This window comes from Pecten maximus, chromosome 18 (genome assembly GCF_902652985.1).
Source record: "Pecten maximus chromosome 18, xPecMax1.1, whole genome shotgun sequence".
NCBI classification, from domain to species: Eukaryota; Metazoa; Mollusca; class Bivalvia; order Pectinida; family Pectinidae; genus Pecten; species Pecten maximus.
In genome coordinates, this window is record NC_047032.1 from 4,234,160 (window position 1) to 4,248,036 (window position 13,877).

The following is a 13,877-nucleotide window of genomic DNA, read 5'->3' on the forward strand; positions in this document are numbered from 1 at the left end:
GTACTGCTATTTAACCGATAAATACGTGTTCTGCTATTTAACCGATAAATATGTGTCCTGTTGTTTATTTAAAAAAAGTATGTTCACTGCTAATGTACCAACATATATTGTATGTGCTATTCTACCAATTCACCGACTGCACGTGAAAAGGTATTGTGACACAGTGGGTACTCTGATTTTCTATATGGCGATGAAACATTATAAAATAATAAATAGATAAATAAATAAATAGAGTTTGTAAACATGATAATAATATTGCATTTGTTATGTAAATTTCTTTGATAATTGCGGTACTCTAGCGTTAGAATGGAAACTAATCACCATAATCATAAGATATCTACTTGTCAATTACAGGGGTGTATCGTGATAAATGTGTATCAAGTTTGTCATTTATAACATGACAGTGATAGTAGTTGACCGGAAGTACCCGGACATCACCGATCAGATGACTGATCACCTCATCCGGTCACGGTGTGTTAACTATCACACTGGCCACATATCAAGTCCAGTTTTCTGGAGCACTGCCAACATTTCTTGACCCAAATTCTTGACCTTCGAGGATTTTAATTTTCGCTTTGATAAAAGCAAAATTCCGATTTTAATCAGATCAAGAAATCTTCAAAATGAATCAGATTCTTTTTCTCGTTTTATGCTCCAGTTTGCTGGTGTTTATCGGTGTCCAAAGCTATGGTGGTTACCAGGGATACGGACAGAGCTATCCCCCGTATGACTATTACAGTGGAGGATACGGTTCGGGTTACGGGTATGGCCTTGGTTACGGATATGGATACAGTCAAAATAATATCAATCCTTTGGCATACGGCCGTAAGTATACATTATCCATCATTAAAGACAATTAACAAACATATTTTTGAAACAAAAGCTGTTAATGAGAAACGTGTTTAAAACTTAAGTTTAACTTATAGATGCCAAACGGTATATGATTCGAGGAGTTTAATGTATGGCGTCTTTTAATCGCTGGTGAAAACGTCACGAATTCTATACACGTATATATAACACGACATTTAATGACGTAATACACATTTTAGAAAGGACAGTGTAGGCAATCAACTTCATTCCTGATAAATTTGGTAACCAAAGTGACATTGTTCTCAAGGTGTTTATCATCTCCATTTACAGTTGTATTCCTGCTGGCCCTGTGGGCCCTGAACGCTTCCGGGTTGAGATCAGGTTGATAAGACATAGCATTTCTTTATGCAGGTAATCCACACAGACAAGTTTATGTTTTGAAACTTGGTCCACACTCATCAATTATTCCTTAACATATGAATACTCCTTAACTTGAAATTCTCCATATAAAGCCTTACAGAATTTAAGAAAAGTTTCTTAGCTAAGAATTTCTTCTTCAATCAAATATTTCTTTCGTTTGAACAATTTTAGGTTAAAAAATTTCCTTAAGTACAGGAACAGAGGCCTCGATTAATGATGAGACAATTCCCCTTGTAGCTTAATCACTTTTTAATACGTATAAATGTTAATTAAATAAAATAATTATGTAGTCAAATTTTGTGAATTTTTTTGTTAATATTTATCATTTTTTGAGAAGAAATATCCACTGATTGATTTATATACACCATGTTATTGTTTACTTTTTATATACATAATGTTATTGTTTACAATAAGAATGCGTTATGAGATATAGTACTTTGGGGACTACTTGATGAGATTAATAATCGGTTATGATTTAAGGATTATGTATATTTTCAGGAGCTGAAGAGAAAATCTGTCGAAGAATGGTGGATTGTACTGTGTCCGTTTTAATTATTAATAAATCAATGTCCATACACGTACCTCCTGTTTTCATTGATATCACATATAACAACGACCAACAACAGTTCACTTAGGATATCACATATTACAACGACCAACAACAGTCCATACAAAACATTCGAGTGTCATACACTTAGGGTATCACATATAACAACGACAAACAACAGTTCACTTAGGATATCACATATAACAATGACAAACAACAGTTCATACAAAACATTCGAGTGTCATACACTTAGGATATCACATATTACAACGACCAACAACAGTTCATACGAAACATTCGAGTGTCATACACTTAGGGTATCGGAGAGCTTCCCGGCAGGAAGAAGAATTGTTTTTCGTGTCAAAAATTAAAACAATGTGTCCTCACGTTCATAGCACGTCATACATGTATAATGCTGTAATGACATCACTTATCCCGTCATAAATACAAAATGTTGTGATGACATCACTTATCACGTCATAAATACAAAATGTTGTGATGACATCACTTATCACGTCATAAATACAAAATGTTGTGATGACATCACTTATCCCGTCATAAATACAAAATGTTGTTATGACATCACTTATCACGTCATAAATACAAAATGTTGTGATGACATCACTTATCACGTCATAAATACAAAATGTTGTGATGACATCACTTATCACGTCATAAATACAAAATGTTGTGATGACATCACTTATCACGTCATAAATACAAAATGTTGTGATGACGTCACTTGTCACGTCATAAATGCAAAATGTTGTTATGACATCACTTATCACGTCATCAATACAAAATATTGTGATGACATCACTTGTCACGTCATAAATACAAAATGTTGTGATGACATCACTTACACGTCATAAATACAAAATGTTGTGATGACATCACTTATCACGTCATAAATACAAAATGTTGTGATGACGTCACTTGTCACGTCATAAATGCAAAATGTTGTTATGACATCACTTATCACGTCATCAATACAAAATATTGTGATGACATCACTTGTCACGTCATCAATACATAATTAAAGATAGTGCCTCACTAACTTTTTCTATGGTTAGCGCGTAAGCGCTCCAAAGGTTATATAATTATGTTCATTGCCAACTGCGGACATAATTCTGTATACGCAGACAAAATGAGGTACAATTCTTATATTTATATCAAACAAATCGTTTAAGTACAGGACGAAGATTAAAATTCCGGGTGTTTTACGACGTTGGTAATTACGGCAGCTGTGGTTGCTAAGATAATATACCTCCAGTGATTCTACGTTAAGACACCCGTATTGTTAACAAAATTAAAAGAAACAACTCAATTTTTTTGTTAAATACATTTTACTTTTTTAATTCATTGATATAGTCACAATCCACAATTTCCGTCTCAGATTAACTATGATTGTCAAGCGTGCATTGACATTGATTTAGTAGTGACATGGTCAAATGTTTTCTAAGAACTGTACACTTCAGCCATTTGTTGTTAGCTTACTTCGCGGAGAAGTTAAATATGCACCCATTTCCGCAGTATTCAGTTTAGGTTTTGGCAAAGTACTCACTTGACGTTAGCTTTTTTAGGCAGAGATCATCGGGTAACAGAAGAACACACTAAAATTGCGTTGAACAGTCCTTTCAAAATGGCACCGTCAAGTTGACGTTCCGTTAAGTTCACAAATAGACGATGTCATAATTATATTACCGATTCCCGCGCCTATTAATCCGCTGAGCATTTTTTTTCACACTACCTATGCTAATTTATTCGCAGTCAGAGTTTACTAAGCTGATAAAGGGAGAGATGCAAGTATTGTTGTGATGACGTCACTTGTCACGTCATAAATGCATAATGTTTGATGATGTTACTTGACCTTTTGTTATGGGAAACTTACCATTTGGGTTAAAATAAGACATTTTTACATGGGACCAAATTAGAGGGTTCCATATTTTCTCACACTATGTTAAGTAACATATCTACGAACAGCAACAATGGATACCAACATCAAAACCGAAACGTAATTCGAACTCAAATCCGACAAAACGAGGGCAACATGTGTATAAGACCAGGCGTTCCTCAGGAGTGAACGTCTTCTGCTTCATCGACGCCACTTGCCATGCAAATGCTGATTTTATCGCGGTCGATCACAATCTAAAATGGGAACTAGAGTGATGACAACAGAACCACCAGGAGTATCAATAAGCGTCCAACACGTCTGACTTCATATCGAATAAGGAAATACATTGTAAAATATTCCCAAATAATTAAACTACATATTATCTCAATCAACCTTCAGTTCTCGAAACATTGTGTTGTTAATTGTTGCTATCGCCAGTCGGCATCTGTCACGAATATCGTGATAATGAGTCCTTGAATATTGAATCAACTGAAATGTCTAAATATTGAAGGCAGGGGAAGCAGAAATGTTGCTATCCAGAAATGGGAAAATAAGCCATTAGGAATAATTGAAACCGTAAAGTTTATCACACAGCGTAATTGTTAGCTGTCTCTGCTGGTTACGTTAATGATCAACCAATATCATTATGTTAATTAAACTATGAAAATATAGAGTTCTTTATTGGTATGGTTAAATTCATTGATATGCAGTAGGATTTTTCTAAATCGGTCATGCACGTAACATGGCTATTTGATATTTATATTGGTACTATAACAGTATAAGAGCATGCGACATGGATAATTGATCAATGTACATTTTGAAAAAGTAAGAAATTAAAAACAAGCTTGACCACCAGATCACAATTATTGCAAATTCCTATTTCGAGTGGCTAATACACAAGTTCAATTTGGTAAAATAAATGTTGGAAATGTGTCATTCATTGACCGGTTTGACTGCACATCCAGTCACAATGAAAAAGTGTTTCGATGAATCAGATGATAAACTGTCAATATCAGGCGGGTGATTAATGTAGATACTGGGGTTGAACTGGGGTTTAACGGTATGAATATCTTAATATGTTGATTTTGTTTTTAATTTTCTTTACTTTTTGCAAATTCTCAAATTAACGATACAAGCTCTTTATTTGCTATACAGGGTTTTATTTACATATTTGTTTGCTATACATGGTTTTATTTTACATTTTTGTTTGCTATACATGGTTTTATTTTACATCTTTGTTTGCTATACAGGGTTTTATTTTACATTTTTGTTTGCTATACAGGGTTTTATTTTACATCTTTGTTTGCTATACACGGTTTTATTTACATATTTGTTTGCTATACATGGTTTTATTTTACATATTTGTTTGCTATACATGGTTTTAATTTTACAATCTTGTTTTCTCATACATGTTTTTTATTTTACATATTTTGTTTGGGCTATACAGTGGGTTTGATTTTACATATTTTGTTTGCTATCAATGGTTTTATTTACATTTTTGTTTGCTATAAATGGTTTTATTTACATTTTTGTTTGCTATACAGTTGGTTTTGTATTTTACATTTTTTGTTTGCTATAACATGGTTTTTATTTTACAATATTTTTTTTGCTATACAACGGTTTTATTTACATATCTGGGTGCTATCAGGTGTTTTATTTTAACATTTTTGTTTGCTATACTGGTTTATTTTACATTTTTTGTTCTGCTAAACATGGTTTTATTTTACATTTTTGTTGGCTATACATGGTTTTATTTACGTATTTATTTGCTATAAACGGGGTTTTGATTTTACATTTTGTTTGCTATACGTTTTTTTTTTTTTTAATTTTTGTTTGCTATACATGTGTTATTTTACATATTTGTTGCTATACAGGGTTTTATTTACATATGATTTTGCTGATACATGGTTTTATTTTTAAATTTTTAGTTTGCTATACAGTGTTTTATTTTACATTTTTGTTTTCTATACATGGTTTTAGTTTACATCTTTGTTTGCTATACAGGGTTTTATTTACATATTTATTTGCTATACAGTGTTTCATTTTACATTTTTGTTTGCTATACAGGGTTTTATTTACATATTTATTTGCTATACGGGGTTTTATTTTACATTTTTGTTTGCTATACAGGGTTTTATTTTACATTTTTGTTTGCTATACATGGTTTTATTTTACATATTTGTTTGCTATACAGGGTTTTATTTACATATTTATTTGCTATCATGGTTTTATTTTACATTTTTGTTTGCTATACACTGTTTTATTTTACATTTTTGTTTTCTATACATGGTTTTAGTTTACATCTTTGTTTGCTATACAGGGTTTTATTTACATATTTATTTGCTATACAGTGTTTCATTTTACATTTTTGTTTGCTATACATGGTTTTATTTACATTTTTGTTTGCTATACATGGTTTTATTTACATATCTGTTTGCTATACATGGTTTTATTTTGCATATTTGTTTGCTATACATGGTTTTATTTACATATCTGTTTGCTATACATGGTTTTATTTACATATCTGTTTGCTATACATGGTTTTATTTTACATTTTTGTTTGCTATACATGGTTTTATTTACATTTTTGTTTGCTATACATGGTTTTATTTACATTTTTGTTTGCTATACATGGTTTTATTTTGCATATTTGTTTGCTATACATGGTTTTATTTACATTTTTGTTTGCTATACATGGTTTAATTTTACATCTTTGTTTGCTATACATGCACTTTTTTCATATCGGTTTATTTCGTACATTGATGGTGTATTGCCAGATGACAATATGTGATCTACTCAACCGGAAGACGCGTGGCAGATCACCGAAAAAGGTCAGAGTTCAAATACCGTCACGCTGAACATACATCACGCGTGATCGCCTGGAACACTGCCAATTATTCTTGACCTTAATTAGTGACCTTCTTGGAACTTTAATCGCCGATTTCGTAAAATTCCGGTTTAATTCAGATCAAGAAATCTTCAAAATGAATCAGCTTCTTTTTCTCGTTTTATGCTCCAGTTGTCTGGTGTTTATCGGCGTCCAAAGCTATGGTGGTTACCAGGGATACGGACAGAGCTATCCCCCGTATGACTCTTACGGTGGAGGATACGGTTCGGGATACGGGTATGGCCTTGGTTACAGAAACAGCGACAGTAGGATTTTAGCTTATGGACGTAAGTAGAACAATCCACTGGATATATCAATATAAATTATTGACATCTTTTTTAGAAACAAATCAGGGTATGTCTTACAAAAAATGTCAGTTTTGAATTTAACATTGATATAGAATGACGGTATAAACATGTATTTGTATCAAAAATCGAAAAACTGATGTTTTGGTGTATATTTGTATCAGAGATCGGGGTAGTGATGTTTTGGTGTATATTTGTATCAGAGATCGGAGTCCTGATGTTTTGGTGTATATTTGTATCAGAGATCGGGGTCCCGATGTTTTGGTGTAGATCGGGGTCCTGATGTTTTGGTGTAGATCGGGGTAGTGATGTTTTGGTGTATATTTGTATCAGAGATCGGGGTCCTGATGTTTTGGTGTAGATCGGGGTAGTGATGTTTTGGTGTATATTTGTATCAGAGATCGGGGTAGTGATGTTTTGGTGTATATTTGTACCAGAGATCGGGGTCCTGATGTTTTGGTGTAGATCGGGGTAGTGATGTTTTGGTGTATATTTGTACCGGAGATCGGGGTAGTGATGTTTTGTTGTATATTTGTACCAGAGATCGGGGTACTGATGTTTTGGTGTAGATCGGGGTAGTGATGTTTTGGTGTAGATCGGGGTCCTGATGTTTTGGTGTATATTTGTACCAGAGATCGGGGTCCTGATGTTTTGGTGTATATTTGTACCAGAGATCGGGGTCCTGATGTTTTGGTGTAGATCGGGGTAGTGATGTTTTGGTGTATATTTGTATCAGAGATCGGGGTAGTGATGTTTTGGTGTATATTTGTACCAGAGATCGGGGTCCTGATGTTTTGGTGTATATTTGTACCAGAGATCGGGTTCCTGATGTTTTGGTGTATATTTGTATCAGAGATCGGAGTCCTGATGTTTTGGTGTATATTTGTACCAGAGATCGGGGTCCTGATGTTTTGGTGTATATTTGTACCAGAGACCGGGGTAGTGATGTTTTGGTGTATATTTGTACCAGAGACCGGGGTAGTGATGTTTTGGTGTATATTTGTACCAGAGACCGGGGTAGTGATGTTTTGGTGTATATTTGTACCAGAGACCGGGGTAGTGATGTTGTGGTGTATATTTGTACCAGAGATCGGGGTCCTGATGTTTTGGTGTATATTTGTACCAGAGATCGGGGTAGTGATGTTGTGGTGTATATTTGTATCAGAGATCGGGGTCCTGATGTTTTGGTGTATATTTGTATCAGAGATCGGGGTCCCGATGTTTTGGTGTAGATCGGGGTCCTGATGTTTTGGTGTATATTTGTATCAGAGATCGGGGTACTGATGTTTTGGTGTAGATCGGGGTCCTGATGTTTTGGTGTATATTTGTATCAGAGATCGGGGTCCTGATGTTTTGGTGTATATTTGTATCAGAGATCGGGGTCCTGATGTTTTGGTGTAGATCGGGGTCCTGATGTTTTGGTGTAGATCGGGGTCCTGATGTTTTGGTGTATATTTGTATCAGAGATCGGGGTAGTGATAATGATGTGATCATTGTAACAGATGTAGAGATTCGGTTGTATGTAGAGTAACAACATGTTTTGTTTCCTTTTTACAGTGGCATTCCTTGTAGCAATATTTGCCCTCAACCTTTCTACTCTAATAACTGGATAGACTTTCAGGTAATGACGGCATGTTTACGTAACTTAAACTACACAGAAACAAGATATCTTGTAAATATATGTATGTATAACATACAAATGTATATAATTATGGTAATTTAACTCACTGTGTATGTATAACATATATCAAATAGCATTGTCAATAGCTGCTCTCAGGAAGGTTATCAAAGTTACATAATATACTCAGAAATATATTGCGGTTAATAAAGGTGAATTATTTTTATCAAAATTTAATATTGAATGGAAAAAATGGGAAAATATATTTAATAATTCTTAAACCCTATCATCAGTTTTTGCCAAAATAAAACAACATAACTTTAAAATATTTTGAAAAATTACATTTATAAATACATACATGGTTAACTCCCTTGAACTTTTTGGCACAACGTTAGAATCCTTATTTCCTAATCTCATCCCCCCCCCCCCCCCCCCCCCCCCCCCCACCATCACTAATCTTTGTCTCTCTTTCCCGTTTCACTTTCTAATCTAAAACCTCAAGGACCTTCTTTTCTGTTTCTATCACTTCTAAACAATGCTCATATAGGTAATTGAGACTTAATTAACAGTAGGTCAATCTGACACAATCACAATCAATTCTGAAATTAATTATGAATGAATGAAAATGTGTGAGAGTTATATTGTTAATGTATGACATATTTGCATTGTTATAAACTTTAAAAATAATACAAAATTACAAAACAAAAATGTATAACATATATAATTATGGTAAAGTAAATCATTGTTCCTAGTGTGTAGTTACCAAGATATATATTTTTTATGAAGGTGTGTGATGAAGATATAAGAATCCATCACATGGTCAGATATTAGAGAAAGCATTGACGAATTGGATAAAAAATGGTCTCAACCGTCAATTTTAAATCATACTTTACAAACAACGTTAATGCTTATACGTTTCAATAAGATCTAATTGGTGGTCATTTTCCCTTGGTGTATATCTAAATTCTGGTTTGTACATAACATGTACTTTTAATGCTTTCATGAAATTTTAATGATTAATTCCCTTCTTTTTGTAGGAACGACAGAAGAACCATGTAGGTGGATAGGACCATGAATTTGTTTTGAATTTCAATGTTATTAAAAAACTGTTATATCTAAGTTTGCTTCATGTTCTTTATCAAACCGTCAACATCATCGCCAGCAACTTTCCTATAAATCTGAAAAATTCGACAGGTAGACAGATAAAGACGAATCCTCTTATCCGAAAATCTCTTCAGGAGGGCGGAGAAGGTCATCGAGAAATATATACACAGAGCTTCACACAGGAAAATTGATGCAACCTCAAAATGCGGTCAAGTAGACTGATAGCCGGAATTCCTGTAATCCGGAAATGTAGAAAGGTAGATGGATGGACAAAATTCCTGTCATCCGGAAATGTAGAAAGGTAGATGGATGGACAAAATTCCTGTCATCCGGAAATGTAGAAAGGTAGATGGATGGACAAAATTCCTGTCATCCGGAAATATCGACAGATAGATGGATAGTGCAATACCTGTACACAAGAAACGTTGACATCTCAATTTCAATTTCTTTATTGACTGTAGGCCATACGGCCCGTAAGTACATATTATAAACAAAACAATACATGATAATGGCATAGAACAGCAATGCTACAGTACAAATACAAAGTGGAGTACGGATTAAAGATATAAAGATCGGATTTTGTTTGCTTCAAATATAAATTTGCCTAAGCGACTTAATTCTTTGATATTTTGTACACTTAATAACTGTATTAATTTGAACATTGAAGGCTTTTGCCAATAGTATTTCTTAATGAGGCGTCTTCTTTAATTGGTATACTTATTACATATTAATACAAAATGGTATTCATCTTCTATCTCAGTCGTTGATTTACAAATTAAACAGTGTCTCCAATTTCGATCAATATTGTTAAAGCGGCCAGTTTCGATTGCTAAGGAATGCGCAGACATGCGTAGTTTTGATAAACATATTCTGAATTTCATAGGTATATACTTACTTAAATAAAACTGAATAGAAAAAATTATCCACAATATGTTTATATAAAACACATTTCGAGGACTTTTCTAATGCATCTCTCAAATACTGTTGGGCTTGGTCAAAAATTCTTTGTCGTATACAAGGTAAAATAGTTTCAGAGTTATTTGGTGATTGACAGAACCATATTTCGCCGAAACCTAAAAAGCATAATAACTCCTTTACACCGTGTACCCAATTAAAACATAAACCAGTGTTTTTACTTAATAAAAAATCATATGCAGTATTCAAAATACAGTTTTTTGTGTCGAGGTAGCACACTACAGTAGGACAGCCTGGCCATGGGCAATTTTTTTGTTAAGCAAATAACTCCTGTATTATGATATGTATAAAAAATGAAAAAAAATAAATGTACACTATAATTGGTATATTCAGTATGAAGTAGTACATACAGGCTTAACATTTGTTAAAACAAAAATTAATTAATTGGTTCCGGATTTTAAATTTCCGGATTTTCCGCAAGTGTGTTTACACAGGAAATTTAGTTTTGCCTTCAGCGAAAAATGGATGCCCACAGTAAAGGTGAGATAGCGGAAAAACTTAATTTACAACATATGTCAAAACAAGATTAATTCTGTCTTTGGGATAGAGATATTTAATTTTAAATAGGTTTCAGAAAAAAAATTGAGTAGAGAATTGTGTCATTTTGGGTCAAATATCATAATATTTTGCAATTTTTGAGCATTTTTTAAGCTGTTACCATGGTATTCACAGCTCTAAAAATCACAGAAAATATCAGTTAACTTATCCTTCAGAGCTGTATTAAAATTGCAAATGTTGTACATATTACAAATATATATACTTTATTAGAGTTTACATGTAGGGTTAACTGGCAATGTTTACATATCTAAGACGTGTCATATTTTTCAAAATTGGGCATTTTTACTGTACACTGCTACCCGAGTAGTTTGAACCAATATTTAATAATTCTATATCTACGTGTATATTCTAAGGGAAAACGACCAAGTTCCCAGTAAACTGTTACATTATTTGCTGATTTTTTAACCTTAAGTAATTTCTTACAAAAAAGAACATGTACATTTTCAATATCTGGTCCTTTGGTCGAGCCCCACACTTCACATGCATAAAACAGAATACTACTTACATAAGTATCAAACAAACTTAACATGGTTTTACAATTTAAACTCATATTTGAACATTTAGAAAATAAAGCAAACGTGGCTTTACGTCCTTGGTCCGCCATTTTTTTTTTGTAAATTCGTGAATTTTTTGTTGTATCTAAGGTTTACACGAAGGTAAGAAAATTCGTCAACACTATCAAGTTTTTTTCCCGTGGGAAGTCCACGATTCATTATTTCGAATTTTACCGCCTTTACGGAAAACCACAACTTTAGTTTTTTCACTATTCACAGTTAATTTCCATTGTGAGCAATAATCGTCCAGGCTATCTAGTAGGTTCTGTAGACATTCGACAGATTCCGAAAACAGGACTAAATCATCAGCATATAACATAAGAAATAAACTTAACTCTTCAAAATCATATTTGCTGTTGCATTTAGAGATGAAAAAAGACTCACAACTAACGTATACATATAATATTTACCTGTAGATAAGTCAATCCTCTAATACAGTAAACATATAATATTTACCTGTTGAAAATTCAATCCTCCAACACAGTAAACATTTAACATTTACCTGTAGATAATTCAATCCTCTAATACAATAAACATATAATATCTACCTGTTGATAATTCAATCCTCCAATACAGTAAACTTATAATATATAGATAATATTGATAATCCAATCCTCATATACTGTAAAACATAGGGTCATCACGTTTATATTATATCTCATTATTATTTTTTACTTAATTCTGCCTGATTAAGATTTAGAATTAGATACTTACAAGTACCCATCTTGATATGAATGTCTCAATTTTTAAGTTGTAATTATGAATCTACCTTACTTATCTTTAATTTACAGTGATAATTATAATACAAATATTGTCAAATAAAACTACATATTGTTTATATTTAAAAGTAACTTAACACATATTGACAAAATACTTGTAGCATTAAACGCTTAACTTAAATATAAAAAAAAAATTATATTTACATTCCTACAACTAACTATGAAAACATATATCTGACTTAAAATGTAAATAATATAATAACGAAACAGCAAATAGAAAAAATATTCGCTCGTAAAACTGTATGCTAAGAACTGGAACGGAATTAATTTACGGATTGCATGAGGTATGTGCTTCTATACCAAATCTAGTGTGACAATCACATTGACATTGACGATGATTTTGTTCTCATAAACTTATAATTATATACAAGATATACAAATATATACAATTATCCTGTTTATAAATTGTGTAGTTTGTTTCTTTTGGAGGATTGAAAACATCGCTATTCCCGCTATATATGAACATAAAATGTATGGAAAACAGTGCTTTTCAATCATCGTATACTAGAAAATGGTGTGTGTTGACCAAATTACAAAAGAAAGCGAAATTTCCAACATTAATTAAAGTGAATGCACATCTAGATATGGTTATATCTTAACTAATGGTGTTTTCTAATTATGAGTGATTCACAATAGAAGTTACTTCCTAAGTCGGTATAAGATAAAGGCGTACTATTGGCTTACATGACAACTAAATTCACAATTTCGACCCATCCGTAGTCTCTGTTATTTTTTTCCACCGTAACGGTTATATTAAATGGAAACACCTGATGTATCAAATTATTTGCATTGATAAGTTTCGAGAAAAAATCCCCCAATAAACCAGAAAAACATTGAAAAAACAACTTGCATGCATTGTAAGATAAATATGATATTGACCAGTATTGGCCAGTATGTTGACCAGTATGTTGACCAGTATGTTCACCAATATGTTGACCAATATGTTGACCAGTATTTATCAGTATGTTGACGACTATGTTTATCAGTATTGACCAGTATGTTGACCAGTATTGACCAGTATTGACCATTATGTTGACCAGTATGTTGACCAGTATGTTGACTAGTATGTTGACCAGTATTGACCAGTTTGTTGACCAGTATTGACCAGTATGTTGACCAGTATTGACCAGTATGTTGACCAGTTTTGACCAGTATTGACCCGTATATTGACCGTTATTGACTAGTATGTTGACCAATATTTTGACCAGTATGTTGACCAGTGTTGACCAGTATTGACCAGTATTCCCGTATGTTGACCAGTATTGACCAGTATGTTGACAAGAATTGACCAGTATTGACCAGTATTGGCCAGTATGTTGACCAGTATTGACCAGTATGTTGACAGAATTGATCAGTATGTTGACCAGTATCCCTTTCCGTAGATTTTCTAGTGTTCCTAGTACCCCGAGTGTAAACTAATCCATCG

At 33.0% G+C, this 13,877-nt stretch overlaps 1 protein-coding gene and 1 long non-coding RNA gene across 3 annotated transcripts; both read left to right on the forward strand.

The window, feature by feature from the left end:
- Positions 1-451: 451 nt before the first annotated feature.
- On the forward strand, positions 452-1,805 carry LOC117317145. Its single transcript, XR_004530110.1, has 3 exons — positions 452-825; positions 1,141-1,221; positions 1,729-1,805. It is a non-coding gene; the product is annotated as an uncharacterized LOC117317145 (long non-coding RNA).
- Positions 1,806-6,312: 4,507 nt separating this feature from the next.
- LOC117317135 (neuropeptide-like protein 30) lies at positions 6,313-11,765 on the forward strand. Of its 2 annotated transcripts, XR_004530105.1 has the most exons (4): positions 6,313-6,845; positions 8,421-8,484; positions 9,519-10,770; positions 11,423-11,765. XR_004530105.1 is itself a non-coding variant. In XM_033871932.1 (2 exons), the coding sequence occupies exons 1-2, from the start codon at positions 6,656-6,658 to the stop codon at positions 8,474-8,476; spliced, it is 246 nt and encodes an 81-aa protein (XP_033727823.1). In that variant the 5' UTR covers positions 6,340-6,655; the 3' UTR covers positions 8,477-8,485. The 2 variants fall into 2 exon arrangements, 1 of the variants encoding a protein (XP_033727823.1); XM_033871932.1 differs by lacking the exons at positions 9,519-10,770; positions 11,423-11,765 and having other exon boundaries at positions 6,340-6,845; positions 8,421-8,485.
- Positions 11,766-13,877: the final 2,112 nt, after the last annotated feature.

What these genes read in the sequence shown, in the direction of transcription:
- LOC117317135 (XM_033871932.1), top strand. Translation starts at nt 6,656, where the DNA reads ATGAATCAGCTTCTTTTTCTCGTTTTATGCTCCAGTTGTCTGGTGTTT. An exon ending in TAGGATTTTAGCTTATGGAC is followed by an intron (nt 6,846 to 8,420) that starts GTAAGTAGAACA and finishes TCCTTTTTACAG; the next exon opens with TGGCATTCCTTGTAGCAATA.